Consider the following 15,689-nt stretch of genomic DNA (forward strand, 5'->3'; position numbering starts at 1 on the left):
GTTCGTCCATCTTATCATCATATTCCTTTTCGTCCTCATGTCTCCTTCCGTAAACAACCAGAGCGTTCCTCGTATGAGCTCAAGGCCTGTAATGTTTTCCTGATGCTTGATTGTTTTCTTTCTCTGCCAGATGGGCTCCTTGACCGCGAAGTTGTTTGCTATTGTGATTAAGTCATGATATGTACAGGGGTGATCGCCAGGGAGGTTGAGCCTGGCGTTGCTGACCTCCGTCGTGATGCGGGGATATTCATTGAGGACCGGCAGTTCTATCCCTCTGCTAATACCGATTCGCAACGCGTGTCGCGACATGTTTCGTGGCCGTATGGCAATCGCACATCACTTGCGGTGCGAGAAAGTCCTAGGCGCCGGCTTCGTAGGCGGGCTCTCCTCAAGTTTGCATCAGGCTATATGCAAGAACCCTCCTCACGGCTTGATACAACCCTTAACTTCGAAAATCGGCGCGTAAGCATCTCAACAACACCACTCGTAAGTACAGGAGCTACGAGTATTAGTAAGCAGATACCGCCGCACCGTGCTAGCTTGCCTTATACTAGAGGCCCGTAGGCCTGGAACGACCTGGTAACAAATCAAATTCTAGCTAGTTAAAGATCCGCTTTCGAAGATCTCAGCAGTTCTTCCGGTGAAGACGAAGAACGATTTATATTTCCTATTGGAGACTAGCGTGTGAGCAGAGATAGCTCCACATAGATTACTAATGTCCATCACCGTAACGCTTTCTCGTCAGGCCAATTTCTGCCTCCGGCTCCGATCATCTCAGCCACGTCAGCGACGTTGCTGGTCGTCTCCAAAACATGAACCGCTCATACTAAAAAGTGCACAGATATGTACGACACTCGCAAAAGCCCATACAATCCTAAAATGGAGCGACCGGGCAGCGAGCCAATTCGCACCGCCGGCCGTGTCATCGATCTTGAAAAGGCCGAGACCACCGATGAGACGAGGACTTTCATAGCTGCGCTTGCTAGGCCTCTCTCTACCGTTCGACCGTCACGAGTTCCCACCCCCAGAACCTCGGCAAGCAGGCTGGCTGAGGCCACTCCAGACGTCTGTTCTGAGTATCCGGTCCCGGCCCCAAACACTTCGAATGGGCACACCTCTTTTTCGACTTTCCCTTCTCCGAAGCAGCAAAACGACCCTTTCGATGACAGCACCGCCTCCACGGTACTCTACCTCGCCTATGGCTCCAATATGGCCGCGGCTACCTTTGAGGGTCAGCGCGGCATCCGCCCACTCTCGTGCGTCAGCGTAGCCGCGCCATCGCTGCAGTTGACGTTCGACTTACCTGGCTTACCGTATCGGGAGCCCTGCTTTGCCAACACGGCGATACGACGGCGCTTGCCTAAGATCCCAGACAAGCCGAAGCTCCCTCCGGTGCCGGTGCCGGTGCCTCCGAACCCTGGCCTACCCAATCCGCCGACATCTGCTGTCGTCGACACCAACAGCCAGGGCGACCGGGTCTGGAACGGCGGCCTCTACGGGGTCGTATACGAGGTCTCGCGCGCCGACTACGCCCACATCATCGCCACCGAGGGCGGTGGTGTTTCATACCAGGACTTGCTGGTGCCGTGTCTTGAGCTGCCGCCGAGCTTCACGATTCCCGAAAAGCCACTTCTACCACGGCCACCGCGGCCTTTTCTAGCACACACACTGTGGGCACCTCAGCTTCCGGGAGGCGGCGATGACGAAGAAGATGGCGACGACGACGATGACGATGACGGAAAGCTCCCCGCTTGGCTCAGCCGTCGCTGGCGTCTGCTGCGTATCCGCCTCCTCCGCCTGGCCGTGGGGCACGCTCGTCCGGATCCCAACTACGCACAACCGTCGCCGCGCTACCTGGCGCTGCTCGTCGACGGCGCCCGTCAACACGACCTGCCGCTGGCATACCAGGACTGGCTGGTGTCGCTAACACCATACCGGGTCACAACCTGTCGTCAGCGGCTCGCCGCCGCCCTGCTTCTTCTCGCCGGTCTCCCCTTCTTACTGCTTATGGGCACACTCACGCTACTGCGACGGTGCCGTCGGACACCGCCGTCGTCTGGCGACACTGATGGACAGCTGCCTCTCTGGCTACGGGTGGCCGTGGGTCTGTTCACACGAGCGCTATGGTGGATGTACGATCACGTGATGAAGCCCGTGTTTGGCGACGGCGAGAGAAGTGAGAAATCGGAGAAGCAGTTGTGGTGGGATTACGACAACGACGACGAGACTGCACCGCTGCGCGGACAGGAAATCGTTTAAACCTGAGTTGCCTGGTTTTTCTTTCATTGTCATTTCATTTCTGCTATGGTGCTTGGCACTTGGGTAACGGATACAAAGGGATTTTGAGCATGACACAGGAATGGAGTTTGGCTTGAATAGACATGGAGTTGGTGTTTGCAATGCATCGGCGCTGCGGCTTCGGTTGCTGTTCTGTTGTTTTGTGCGTGTTGTGGTATTGTTCTGAAAGTTTGCCTTCTTGATTCCTCTCTTCCGTCATCAAAAGTCGCCTATTCGTACGAATGTGCGGAACGCGCAACGAGGCGTGGAATGTCGTCAACGCTATGCCGCCCTTCCAGGATATCTGCAACCGGTCTGTCAGCAAACCTGCATAGTCTGTTTGGACGCAACGGGGCCCTCATCTGCTCACCGTTGACAGCTGTGAACAGCGGATACTGGCTCTCTTGGCCGCGGGTCTTGAGGAAGCTGTTGACCTCCTTGGCGGTGGTGGTGCCCTGCAGCTTCTGGCCGTTGAGCTCTGTCCGCTCGACCTCCTCGACCGAGAGGCCCTTCTGGATGGCCAACTTGGCGCAGCGGAAGTTGCGGCCGCCCGAGCAAGACGTGATCAGGTCGGCCACCCCGGCGCTCTCCTCCGTGAACGTGGCTGTATGCACGGTCTCGCCAAAGAATTCCTTGCCGAACTTGACCATCTCCATCAGGCCGACGCGCATTACCGCCGCCTTGGCGTTGTCGCCCCAGCCGCGCCCATCGACGAAGCCGGCCGCAATCGCGACAATGTTCTTGAGCGCCCCGCTGAGCGACACGCCCGCCACGTCGAGCACCATGCTGACGTGAAAGTACGGTCGGTGAAAGAGCGCCGAGAAGGTCTGGTGGTCCAGCGGCGGGTAGTCGGCCGGCACCGGCGTCAGCTTGACCGTACTGGCGCGTCCGCGCACATCCTTGTGCTGCAGCTCGTCGGCCGGCGCACTGATCGTGACCTCTGGACCCGCCGGCGACTGCGACCGCGGCGTTTGGTTGCGCGAGCTGTCCATCGGCGGTGGGTCGTACGCAATCGTCGTCTCGCTCCACTTCTCCTGCGCGATCTCGCTCGCCAGGTTGGCCCCCGACAGCGCACCGCAGTAGATGCCCAGTGCGTCGCCAATCCACTCCGAGAAGAGCGAGATCCCGTCGTCCGTCACGTTGACGCCCTTGATGCATGAGATGCCCCGCGCAAACGGCAGGATGTGTCCGTTGATCTGCTTGCACGCGTTGCTGATGAACTGGTGCGGCAGGTTGAACACCAGGATCGTCGAGCCCTGTACCGCGTCCAGCAGCGACGGATTGGCCACCACGTTTGTCGGCAGCGGGATCCCCGGCAGGTACTTGATGTTCTCGTGCCGCGTGTTGATCACCTCGGTCAGCTTCTGCGGCCGCGAGCCCACGGCCGCGTCGTACAGCGGCGCGCCCTCGGGGATCACCACCGTCTCCTCGTATACCCACATCTGTACCGTCTCCTCAAAGAGGTCAGGGTGTTCTCGCGTGCTCTCGGCCACGATCTTCGCAATCGTCGAGCCCCAATTGCCCGACCCGACCACCGTCACCTTGTGCTTCTTCCCGTACGAACCCAGCGACGTGCTTGGGGCGCTCATGGTGCAGGATGGCGATGCAGAATGCGATCCTGCTGCGAATTGGGTGTTTGGGAAGCTCTTAAAGCTTGGCGAAGCTTGGCGTAAATAGCCGTTGGAACAGGGCAGTCGAAAGAGACGTCGAGTAGCGGCTCGAGTTGCGGGAAACAGCACTGTCGTCATGCAGGAAGTTGCGCCGCACGGCGGATAACCTCTTGCGATAGGATACGACTGGACAGACGGTTTCTTTACCTGTTGGGCCGTTTTCATGAACAATTGGGAAAAGGTTGGACAGGAAGCTGTTGGGGAAATGATGTAAGGAGGGGCAGAAATCAACAGAGGTCGACCGCCTTCCGCTTTGGGCTGGAGCTACGGAGTACACCAGAAGTCTGCGATGGTGCTGACTCATCTGTACGTACTCCGGGCCGACGCTTCTGACGGAACGTAGAAACGCTTTTGTTGCTAAAAGCGGCAAGTGCAGAAGCATCAAATTCGGGCACCTCTCGCATAGAGAAACTTCCCACTTTGTGATGTGCAATCCCATAAAGCAGCCGAGCTTTTACCGAAGACAACGATGCATCAAAAGATTTCTATTTTGTTTGTCGACTGGTTTCAAGGCTAACATCACAATTGAGTCTGGGTGTCAGCTGACAATATCAAATCAATAGACAAATATCGATTATTGTGGTATATGGGAACGAGATTGTGGTTTACAGGCAGTAAGCCGTTATGCATACATGCCTTGGCTTCAGATATATTTAGAATGATTTGCTTTTCAATTTGTAATTTTGGTTCAATTACGGTGACATGCTTTGTTGATGTACTGGCTGTCGTTGCATTGGAAAGAAGGAGCTGATCTAATATTGTTTACCAGTATTTGCCTCTTGCACCACCCGAAAGTAATTCCCTGGACTGGCTCGTGTCGTGCGCATAATCCTGCTTTTTTATAAGTGGGACATCCTCACCTCCGTCTAATCATGCGCGGTCTCGATCTTTTCTTTTGGCTGGTAGCTTCAATCTCCAGCGGAGCGACTCCTGACGGAGCAAGCTCAACCACTACATCCATGTCACTTACATGAGGTAGGCCAATGAGCCAGTGCCAGATACTCCCAGCCACATCAATAGGGTCCGCAAAGGTATGAAAACCGTCCATATTTGTTGTGGTATAATGTCGTGATGGAAAAAGCTCTGTTGTTAATGTTTCTTGGTGATGATGGTGCCAAATTGCCAAAGTCTTGGACGAATCTGTCTACTTATACTTGGTTCCCCAAAATTCCTCAATTTGATGATCAGAAACGTGAAAGGCAAGTTCGAATTCGACCCATTTTGTTCACTTTTGATACAATCAGCACAAAGGATGCTGACCGGCGAACAAGCCTTTGCCATATTTTCAAGAGCAGATTTCCTTTGTTTTTGTATTTTGAAAGAATACAAGTCATTGTACCCAAGCCCCTGAAATCAACACTGGTTGGAGCCAACTATTATACCGGCCACTGTCCAGTTTCCAGACCGTTTCATACATTTTTCAAAGTTTGTTGTGTAAGCATTTGGCTTTTATATGCCCTAGCGCTTAGAATATCGTGCAAGTTTAGGACAGGAATGAAATATGCTGTTGGGCATTAAGGCGTGTGATAACTGTAGAATCTAGAATGGCGAATAACAATGTTGCAGTGGGTAGTAATGCGAAGTGTCATCGTGGCACACATTCTGCCAGTAGAATTTATAGCGATTATGTTGTTGAAATGATTATGATAGGTCTCTGAGGTAATGGAAGAGAAAAATGTAGGCCAGAATGAAAATCAGCATTACGTCGCCGAGACCACCTACGAATCCGTGAGGACACGTTGGCCTGCCACAGCACCAATACAATATCATTGGGACGACCGGAAGACACCTTGTTGGCATCAGCTCACCATCATATTATCTGTCGTCCAGTACCCGCTCTCCTTGCACTGCAAACGAAGCTCGAACAGCGACAGTTTTTGCGACAGCGCCACGTTTCTGTTGTGCATACGTCACTAGGTGTGGTGCGCCACTAAACTGGAAGTTTGGCGACTGCTGGTAGGTAGGAGCTGCCCCGCGCTAGCTCCAAACGTTATTGCCTCAAGTGGCCATCTTCGTTGGCTTTCGCCATGGGCATGGCAGAACATCTTTTGACAAAATGGCTTGTAAAAGGTTAGGCTGTGCCAGTTCCTGTCTTTTTTTCAGTCCAAATCTTGTCTCCCAAACCTTTCCATTTTGCTGATGAGAATACGAGTTTCTTACACCGGCACTACCAACTTCGCAGTGGATACAGGGTTCTGAAGAGCTCCATGCAGGCCCATTAAACGGCCCCACAGCAAGTTTGCCTGATCGTAGCAAGCATCTGCGGCGTTGGCCGTCAATCCTGCCTCTTCTCCTCGACATGATCCCAAGAACAATGACGTCTAGCGAGGTGCATCTGCTGCCGCTCAACGACGATGGTTCGCCTCAGGTCGGCGGGCAGGATTATATCTACCTCGCAGCCACCTCTGAGGACCCCATCATTCTGCGCTTTGCCATCGAGGGCACCTCGAGCATCTGTCGCCATGGAAGTCTCTGGGTAAACATTCCCGAGAAGGGAAACGAGTTTCGCCGCGACAAGTTCCGCGAGTTCAAGTAAGCTATCGCGCACAGCTTTCCACTCACAGTCCGCGTCGTCCAGCGTCGTTTTCACCTTCGTGATCTGAGCATGGCTGATCAAAACCCCGCCATTTAACCAGGCTGGTTCCTGACTTCCACCGAACCATCCACATTTCCATCCCAATTTACCACGCCGGTGCCTTTGCCTTTTACACGACTTACGCTGCCCTGCCTGACCTATCGGTCGAGCTGTCCAACCGTGGCTCCTTCGAACAGCAGAAAAAGAAGACCCCGCTCTACTACGTCGATGTCGCTCCGCGCTTGCAGCTCGACGGCCGTACGCTGCCGCTCGAGGCCCTCTCCGTCTTCTCCGTCATCAGCAAGTTTATGGGCCGATACCCCGGCGACTGGGAGCGCCACTTGCGTGGAATTAGCGACAGGGGCTACAACATGATCCACTTTACCCCTCTCCAGGTGCGCGGCGAGTCCAACTCTCCCTACAGCTTATACGACCAGCTGGGATGGGATCCGGAGTGCTTTCCCACCGGCGAGAAAGACATCAAGAATCTGGTAACAAGCCTTAAGAAAGATCACTCCCTCCTCAGCCTAACAGACATTGTCCTCAACCACACGGCCAACAACAGCGCCTGGCTGTTGGACCACCCAGAAGCTGGCTACAATCTCAAAACTGCACCCCACTTGGAGTCTGCGTATCTTTTGGACGCCAAGCTGCTAGATCTGAGTTGTCGCTTGGAGGAGCTAGGCCTCCCCACCGAGCTGAAGGACACCGATGACTTGATCAAGGTTATGGACGCCATAAAGTCTGAATGCATTACCGGTATACGTCTCTGGGAATACTACGCCATCAATGTCGAACGCAACGCCAGCGATGCTATAGAAAGTTGGACTCTTGGCCAGACGTCCATTCCTGATGATTTCTCTGGCGCAGAGGAACTCGCGTTTCTAAAGACCGCCAACTTGAAGAGCCAAGTCGAGTTCATTGAAAAGCATGCACTCCTTGGCACCGATCGCCTTGGCGAACGGTACCGAAAGAGAATCGAGCCTCAGACGGCTGCAGCCCTTCTCACCGCTATCTTTGGCGAGTACCAGGAGACGCCTGATGACGCAGACAAAAAGGCTGCTCATGCCAAACTGGTGGAAATAATCGATTCCTTGAATGTGCCCCTTTACGCAGAATACGATTCCGACTGTACCGAGATTCTCCAGCAGCTCTTCAACCGTATCAAATATTGTCGTCTCGACGAAAACGGACCCCAACAAGGCCCCATCACCTCGTACTCGCCACTGGTTGAAACATACTTCACAAGGCTGCCACGGAACGAGAAGACACTGAAAAGCAGCATCGAGGAGCTGGTCTTGGTGAACAATGGCTGGGTGTGGGGCGGAAACGCTATGGTCGACAATGCTGGTCCCCAGTCTCGGGTGTATTTGCTCAGACAAGTCATCGTTTGGGGCGACTGTGTCAAACTGCGATATGGAGATGGCCCTTCTGACAGCCCTTGGCTGTGGGAGCACATGACGAAGTATGCTCGCATGCTCGCTACCTACTTTGCCGGTTTTCGCATCGACAATGCCCATTCGACACCGATGCATGTGGCTGAACACATTCTTGACGAAGCTCGCCGAGTCAACCCCAACCTGTACGTTGTGGCCGAGCTTTTTACCGGGTCCGAAGAGATGGACTTCATTTTTGTCAAACGCCTGGGACTGTCGTCCCTCATCAGGGAGGCCATGCAATCCTGGAGTACGGCTGAGATGAGCCGTCTGGTGCACCGACACGGCGGCCTACCTATTGGCAGTTTCGATACCGACGAGCGCAAGTACTCTGATGTCAAACCTGTTAATGGCGACCAGAAGGATAGCAACGGCTGCAATGGAAACGAAGACCTACGCCGGGAGATCGTTCTCCGAATTCGCCCTTCTCCCGTGCAGGCCCTGTTCATGGACTGCACCCACGACAACGAGGTGCCGGCCCAGAAGCGTGATGCCCGAGACACACTGCCCAATGCAGCCTTAGTTAGCATGTGCGCTTCCGCGACCGGCAGTGTCATGGGCTACGACGAGATCTACCCACGTCTGGTCGACCTGGTCCAGGAAAAGCGTCTGTACTCTTCCGAGTCCTCAACCCGCCCCGTGAAGATTGGCAGTGGGCGCAATGGCATTGGCGGCGTCAAGAAACTTCTAAACCAGATCCATGTACTTATGGGCAAAGATGGATATGCGGAAACGCACATTCACCACGAGGACCAGTACATCACAGTTCACCGTGTCCATCCAGAGAGCCGTCGGGGATATTTCCTGATCGCCCACACCGCTTATCCTGGATATGGAAATGGCAATGGTGCCTTCAGCTCGGTGCACTTGGCAGGCACGAGGGCCCGCCACCTCGGAAGCTGGACTCTGGAGGTCGATACTAGTGAAGAAGCAACCAAGGCCACCCTGGAAGACAAAAAGTTTCTCCGTGGACTACCCAGCCGTGTTGTTGATCTTCCCGGAATACGGATGGACGTGAATGGAGGTGATACGAACATCACCGTCCGTGACAAATTTCCCCCAGGCAGCATAGCTCTCTTCGAAACCTGGATCTCTGCAGAGCACTCGACTGGTCTGGACACGTTTGTGACCTCTGGGGCCAAGGAAGCCTTTGGCAAGCTCGACCTGGTCGATCTCAACTTCGTGCTCTACCGCTGTGAGGCGGAGGAGCGGGACTCGAGTAACGGAAAAGATGGCGTCTACACCATTCCAGGGTACGGTCAGCTCGTGTACGCAGGTCTACAAGGCTGGTATAGCATCCTCAAGAACGTCATGCGTGACAACGACCTGGCACACCCGCTGTGCCAGAACCTGCGGGATGGCCAATGGGCTCTAGACTACATTTCTGGACGCTTGGAGCGCATGTCTGAGAACCCAGCTTACAGCCGTCTGGCCGATCCTGCAGCTTGGTTCAGGGAACGATTTGATCCCGTCCGCAAGATACCGGGATTCTTACTTCCTCGCTACTTCGGTCTCATAATGCGTGCCGCATATCAGGCCTGTTGTGACCGTACGGTGGCCCTCTTAGCGCCCGACGTCCGAGATGGCCAATGGTTTGTGCAGAGTCTGGCGCTGGTCAGCATTCAGCAGACCGGCCTCGTGAAGTCTGGCTCGCTGTATCCCAACAGAGCAGTCCCTTCCTTGGCCGCCGGACTGCCACATTTCTCGGTGGAGTGGGCACGATGCTGGGGTCGAGACGTCTTTATCTCAATGCGCGGCCTGTTCCTCGGGACGGGGAGGTTTGCAGAGGCCAAGGAGCACATCCTTGCCTTTGCAAGCGTTCTCAAGCATGGCATGATTCCGAACTTGCTCAGCTCTGGCAACAACCCTCGATACAATGCCCGTGATGCGGTCTGGTTCTTTTTACAATGCGTCCAAGACTACATCAAGCTGGCTCCAGATGGGGAGGACTTGCTCAAAGTGAGGGTGAAGCGGCGTTTCCTGCCAAACGACGATACCTGGTTTGACGTGAACGATCCCCGGGCATATTCCGCCGAGAGCACTATCGAAGACGTCATCCAGGAGGCTCTCCAGCGGCATGCAACAGGTCTCTCTTTCCGAGAAGCGAACGCTGGCCCTGGTCTCGATATGCAGATGAAAGACGAGGGCTTCAACATCGAGGTCCACGTGGACTGGAGCAACGGGTTGATTTTTGGCGGCAACCAGTCGAACTGTGGGACATGGATGGACAAGATGGGTGAGAGTGAGCGTGCGGGCTCCAAAGGAGTCCCTGGCACGCCACGAGACGGATCTGCTGTGGAAATTTCCGGCCTTCTTTACAGCACGCTTGCGTGGCTTGGCAGCCGCCGTGCCGCTGGTGGTTTCGCATATGAGGGCGTGACGAAGGCAGATGGCACGTTTGTGTCCTTCAAGGACTGGGCAGGCCTGGTCCGCTACAACTTCGAGCGATGCTACTACGTGCCGCTGGAGCCAGCTGACGATGCTAAGTACGATGTGAACTCCAAGATTGTCAATCGACGAGGGATCTACAAGGATCTGTACCGTGCCGGCAAAGAATACGAAGACTACCAGCTGCGGCCCAACTTCACCATAGCCATGGCGGTAGCCCCAGAGCTCTTTGTGACGGAGCATGCCATCAATGCTCTCTGCGTGGCCGACAAGGTGTTGCGCGGGCCCACAGGTATGGCGACGCTGGACCCAGCAGATCTCAACTACCGGCCGTACTACGTCAACAGCGAAGACAGCACCGACTTTGCCACGTCCAAGGGCCGCAACTACCACCAGGGCCCTGAGTGGCTCTGGCCAACGGGCTTCTTCCTGCGGGCGCTGCTCAAGTTTGACCTTTTGAGACGGGGCGCTGACGACATCGAGAGCCATACGGAGGCATTTCAGCAGGTGACGCGCCGGCTGATCGGGTGCAAGCAGCAAATCCAAGAGAGCCCCTGGGCTGGTTTGACTGAGCTGACACAAAAAGAGGGCGCTTACTGTGCCGATTCGGTAAGAGATCAGCCTTCCCCTCCCTAGCTTCGTCCTGTGTCAGGCCCTAACCATAGTTTGCAGTCCCCGACACAAGCCTGGTCGGCAGGCTGTCTCATCGACGTGTACATGGATGCAGCTGAGGAACAGAGGAAACGCAAGGCCACAAAGGTGGTCGTGCGTTGACATGGGGCACGATTTAAGGCGGGAAGATGATGACGATATAGAAAAAGTACATGTGTTTTGGAAATCTTTGGCTACATCGATGAGCAGGCCGAAGAATACGATCCTGCCTGTTCTGTACCGTTCCGTTGGGGATTCGTTTTTTTTTCTTGTCTGCTGCAATGTGCGGGCGGGCTGCATCTCGAAACACAGCGCAGCCAGATATTGCATAATGCTACATGAACTCAAAATTCTACAAGATGCTACACCAAGGAAACTATAAGCCTGTACAGAGGGGTCCTAGACGAGAATATGGGGAAATACGAAGACGAAGACACAAGAGAAAGCACGATAAGTGAAATGCAAATATGGCCAGCCGTCATGCCTGTTTTTATCCCAATAAAGAAACATGCAATGACATGCCATAGACGCGCTCGTCTGGCAAGACGAGAGTCGCATGCATGGCATGACAACAATTCCTTCTTTCCCGTAACGCCTCGAGTGTACTCGATAAATACAAGAGCGAATGACCGATAAGTGGCAGGTAACCAAAACCCTTGAAGTGTATGAAAACAGAGGAATTGACTGGTTTGCAGATATGTGCCGCATAAGCTGCGAGCGGGTGTTGTGAGCCATAGTCCGCGGTCGAAATGTGAAAGCTAGCACGTTGCTGCGGGCCTGCTAGTCGTATTAAGTATTAAGGCCTTCTCCGCTCTGTGCTGCCCGGCTGTGTCTTCTCGGTATTGTAGGCGGGTTCTATGTTCGGGTTCGCGGGTGCAAAAACCCCGACATGTGGATTGTGAACGTCTGCCTGCGACTGGCTGCCAGAAGAGGGAATGTTGGGGCCGGCGCTCGAGTGTGCGGCTAGAGACTTGTCCAGGGCAAATTGCCGGTCCTTGTTACGAAGATAGCGGCGGCGCCACATGGCGGCACCGATCCAGATGAGGGCGATGCCGACAACGACGATGACGATGAAAGCAACCCACTGCTTGTGCGATGACAGCCTAAAGTAAAGTTAGCAACACCAGAGAACGGGAGGAGAAAACCAAGAAACAGGCATCGTGGGGACGTACCATGCTTGGCCGGTCGATTGGCCCTTGCCGGAGTCCGAACTGGTGCCATTGCGGTTGGCAGTGCCGGAGGTAGCAGCCGTGGCCGCGGCTCCGGTCGTGGCTGCCGCCTCGTAGGCAGCCACATTGACCGAGCAGAAGCTTGAGAACCATGTGTGAATGCTCCCGAGGCCGCCCGACTCTGTGGTGCAGGCCGTGTCGCAAACACCAGCCGTGCCGGTGCTGAAGGGGGCCACTCGGGTGTCGCTACAAAAGCAGTTGGCATACGTGACCAGAGCAGCTGTTGTCACGGCCGGCGGCACGCAGGCAGCGTTGGCATCGTAGAGATGGACGCATTCATAGGCGCATGACGGAAGTATGGAGAAGGGCATTAAAGTAGTTTCAGCTGTCAAAACGAAGTCAGCGGCATGCGTCTTGCCGGTTGGAGAGGCAGCAGAAGGGAACACTGAGCGCATGTCAGGACGTACCCATCGTGAGAAGAGGTGTGCGCAGATGCGCAGTCACGGGTGGATATCCGGTGAAGTTGTGGAATTTATCACGCTGTGATCCAGCACGGTCGCCGTTTGCAATCCCGAATCGTTTCGGAGGTAGATGGGGAGCGTTGCTTCAGGCCCAAGAACAGTACGAGCACTTTTGGAACGAGAACAGGTCGTTAAGAATGAACAAGTTCCCTTGCCGTCTGCCGTACTTTCCAACCCGACAATACGACGGCGATCTTCGATCTTGAGCGGATGGCTTGGATAGTGGGTTTTCAGTCCGACTTGGCGTTGCTAGACATCCGAAATAGGCCCAGTAGGCAAGATAAAACGAGACCAAAAAAAAAGCAGGGCGTCGACTGCTGACCGGCGACAAAGACAGAGTGGCCGAAACAGATGATCCAAGAAAGGTGAACGGTGAGCCAGGCAATTCCAACGAAGATAGAGAAAGGACCGAAACGGCTGAAAGATGGCGCGATTGACGGTGACGTCGGTTTTGAAAGCGAACGGACGCCACGGGGCAGAGCTGTCTACTGTGGATGTCGGGCGGTGGAGGTTGGACTACAGCGATGCGTCGTTCTTGGTCTGCTTCTTGTCCGGGATGGTCGCCAAGCCGTTGTTTGTCAGGGTGAAGAAAAGCTGACAGGACGAAGCCTGTGTGATGACGAAGAAAGAGTGCGAGTACGAAGCAAATAAAAGTGGACAGCTAGAAATAGGAATAGCGGCGCGCTATTTCGTAAGCGATAGAAAGGGGGACCCGGCGAGCAAGTTTGCTGCGACCGGCTGGGTCCTTTCTGAATTGGGATGCGTATTAACGAAGTACCCAGGTATCTTTTTTCTCGTAATCCGTAATCCAATAATCTCTCGGGCGCCAAGGGGGAAGAAAAAGAGCAAAGAAGGAATGAGAGCCAGTCCGTCCGTGGTGGATCCGTCGCTTCCCAAACTAAAACTGTTTGGTTGGCCCTCCAAGGCGGCGTCCCAGTGCCAGCAGACCCGTAACACACTGTCCAAACTGCACACCAAACCTGAGTTCCGTGCCACGCGTCCGCGCCTGTCAGATTTAATATTGTGTCCGCACGCCAGCCCAAATAAATACGAGGTCAGCCGGACTTTGCCCAATGGCCTATTACAGCCGCAAAAAGCTGCCCTCCGCCGTCTCCGGGCTGGGCGGGGCCAATTACGAGGCAGAGAAAAGCACCCGCGGACCGCGCTGTGTTGTTTACTGGTCCTTTGTTTGCCGATAGGCCCCGGATTTTCCGCCCAGGCGCTTGCAGGGTCCAAGCAAAGGCGGCTTCTATTTACGGAGTACGAAGTAGATCTGGAAGCTTTGCAAACACATTAAATCCTGTCACGTGATTACGGTCCACATATAAATACGGAGTAGCTCCGCAAAATATGCAATTATTGGGATAGGCTGACTCATACGAAACGACCGAAACGACTATGTGTCCAGCCTTGCATCACGTGTCAGCTTCTAATCCCAATTATCAGCGTCGGTGTCACGACTGCTTTATGGATCCGAGCCCTGACGGGGAGTAAGCGATACAGTTAGAGGAGCTGTGGTGTCGGCGTAGGGCACTTGATTATTGCAGTCCTCAAAGCCGGCGTCGGGGTTGTCATAGTTTTCCATCCAACTAGCAATATTTGCACCAGCTTTGGCAGCAGAGTCGCTGCCAGACGACGTATTGTTGTCTTCTGACAGATACTTAAAATCAGTACAGTGATCATAGGGTGGGGAAGTATCCTGTCTGTGAGGAAGCGAACCGCTGTTTTTGTTGTCTGTCAAGTTATTGCCAGCCATGATGCTGCTTTTTTTTTGTCGAAAGCCGAGTGCAGCTATAAGCTGCAAAAGCGTATAAATTTGGTGTATAGGGATTGAAAAGAAGGCGTCTGTGAGCGTTTTCTGGTTGTCATAAACATGGTCCATTCCGTCTTATTTATAGTCAAGAAAACTGCTTCCACGCAGCCTAGCTTTTCGCTTCCACCTGCCTTCCCATGTCGAAGCAGTGTAGACGATGGTCCTTTTCGGACGGACGACCATCTCCAGCAACCAACAGGTAATCATCTGGCGACATGGACAAGGTTTGCGAGCCACTGCATGATGCAAGGCTAAACAAAGAAAGTCCAGTCGGTGTGCCGGGGTAGGCCGTCGAACCGTCGTCTACTATGTCAGCCTGATGATGTTTCACACCATGAGACGGAAAAGCGCCTGCCGATCGCTATGCGCGGTTTTGAAAAATGACTGCTTATGGCAACTGTGACATCGAGAAAGACGATGATCGCCAAAGAATCAGTTTCTCACAAGGAACAAACCGGAGCATATTTGGGGGACTACCTCCATAAAGTCTGCTATATGCATGGGCAGGACATAGTTAACATTCGCTATACCCCGGATGTAGTCGGAGCCGTCGAACACGCAAGACCGGCGATACTGCAACAACATCAATCCCATCGCTTTGTCACGGCACATTTATCGAAATATTTGGGCAGCAACACCATCAGGTGGACGCGGTACAGTGATGGAAGCATGTCTGCCAGCTACAGCGGGCAGCGGCAGGTAGAGGCGAAGGGTGTCGCATGACTGCGTCACTGCACCGATAAGCATTCGCTGGACGGGGATCAGCTGGGTGTGGGGGTTCACACATACCAATTATAGCGCTGTGCAACACACTGACCGGTGTAGCGGCAGGAGGAGAGGAGAAGGGGACGAGAGGGAGATATGAGCGGAGGAAAAGAAGCGTCTGTAGAAAAAAAAAATTCGGCACGCAGTATTGCCTGTCCTGCTGTGGGGGGGGGTTCTGTGTACAGCCGATAAATGGTGCGTATACACGATAGTATGGTACGGAGAGAATGAGGAACCGAATCGACGGCTGCAGCTAGCCGGCACAATGTTATACAGAGATAAAAGATACAGGCGTTATTGGAGGAATCTATTAATCGCGCACACCCGCAGAGGGAATGTCTCACTCTCGCAGTATTGTTTCTGTTTCTGTTTCTGCTTTCTGTTAGTTCCCTTTTTTCCTACGGACGAGTATCCTTCCACAATG

At 54.1% G+C, this 15,689-nt stretch overlaps 4 protein-coding genes across 4 annotated transcripts; 2 read left to right on the forward strand and 2 right to left on the reverse strand.

Annotated features, from left to right (window-relative positions):
- Window positions 1-879: 879 nt before the first annotated feature.
- CMQ_108 (gliotoxin biosynthesis protein) lies at window positions 880-2,259 on the forward strand (the record flags this gene model as incomplete). Its single annotated transcript, XM_014313730.1, has 1 exon — window positions 880-2,259. The coding sequence occupies one exon, from the start codon at window positions 880-882 to the stop codon at window positions 2,257-2,259; it is 1,380 nt and encodes a 459-aa protein (XP_014169205.1).
- A 248-nt stretch (window positions 2,260-2,507) lies between these two features.
- CMQ_342 (glycerol 3-phosphate dehydrogenase) lies at window positions 2,508-3,866 on the reverse strand (the record flags this gene model as incomplete). Its single annotated transcript, XM_014313715.1, has 2 exons — window positions 2,508-2,581; window positions 2,648-3,866. 2 exons carry the CDS (start codon window positions 3,864-3,866, stop codon window positions 2,508-2,510), a joined length of 1,293 nt encoding a protein of 430 aa, XP_014169190.1.
- Window positions 3,867-6,261: 2,395 nt separating this feature from the next.
- Window positions 6,262-11,120, forward strand: CMQ_335 (glycogen debranching enzyme; the record flags this gene model as incomplete). Its single annotated transcript, XM_014313708.1, has 3 exons — window positions 6,262-6,479; window positions 6,584-10,955; window positions 11,019-11,120. 3 exons carry the CDS (start codon window positions 6,262-6,264, stop codon window positions 11,118-11,120), a joined length of 4,692 nt encoding a protein of 1,563 aa, XP_014169183.1.
- Window positions 11,121-11,793: 673 nt separating this feature from the next.
- Window positions 11,794-12,637, reverse strand: CMQ_270 (uncharacterized protein; the record flags this gene model as incomplete). The annotated part of the gene is made up of 3 exons (XM_014313892.1): window positions 11,794-12,100; window positions 12,170-12,551; window positions 12,634-12,637. The coding sequence occupies 3 exons, from the start codon at window positions 12,635-12,637 to the stop codon at window positions 11,794-11,796; spliced, it is 693 nt and encodes a 230-aa protein (XP_014169367.1).
- Between the last annotated feature and the right edge of the window lie 3,052 nt (window positions 12,638-15,689).

Source organism: Grosmannia clavigera, assembly GCF_000143105.1.
Source record: "Grosmannia clavigera kw1407 unplaced genomic scaffold GCSC_179, whole genome shotgun sequence".
NCBI classification, from domain to species: Eukaryota; Fungi; Ascomycota; class Sordariomycetes; order Ophiostomatales; family Ophiostomataceae; genus Leptographium; species Leptographium clavigerum.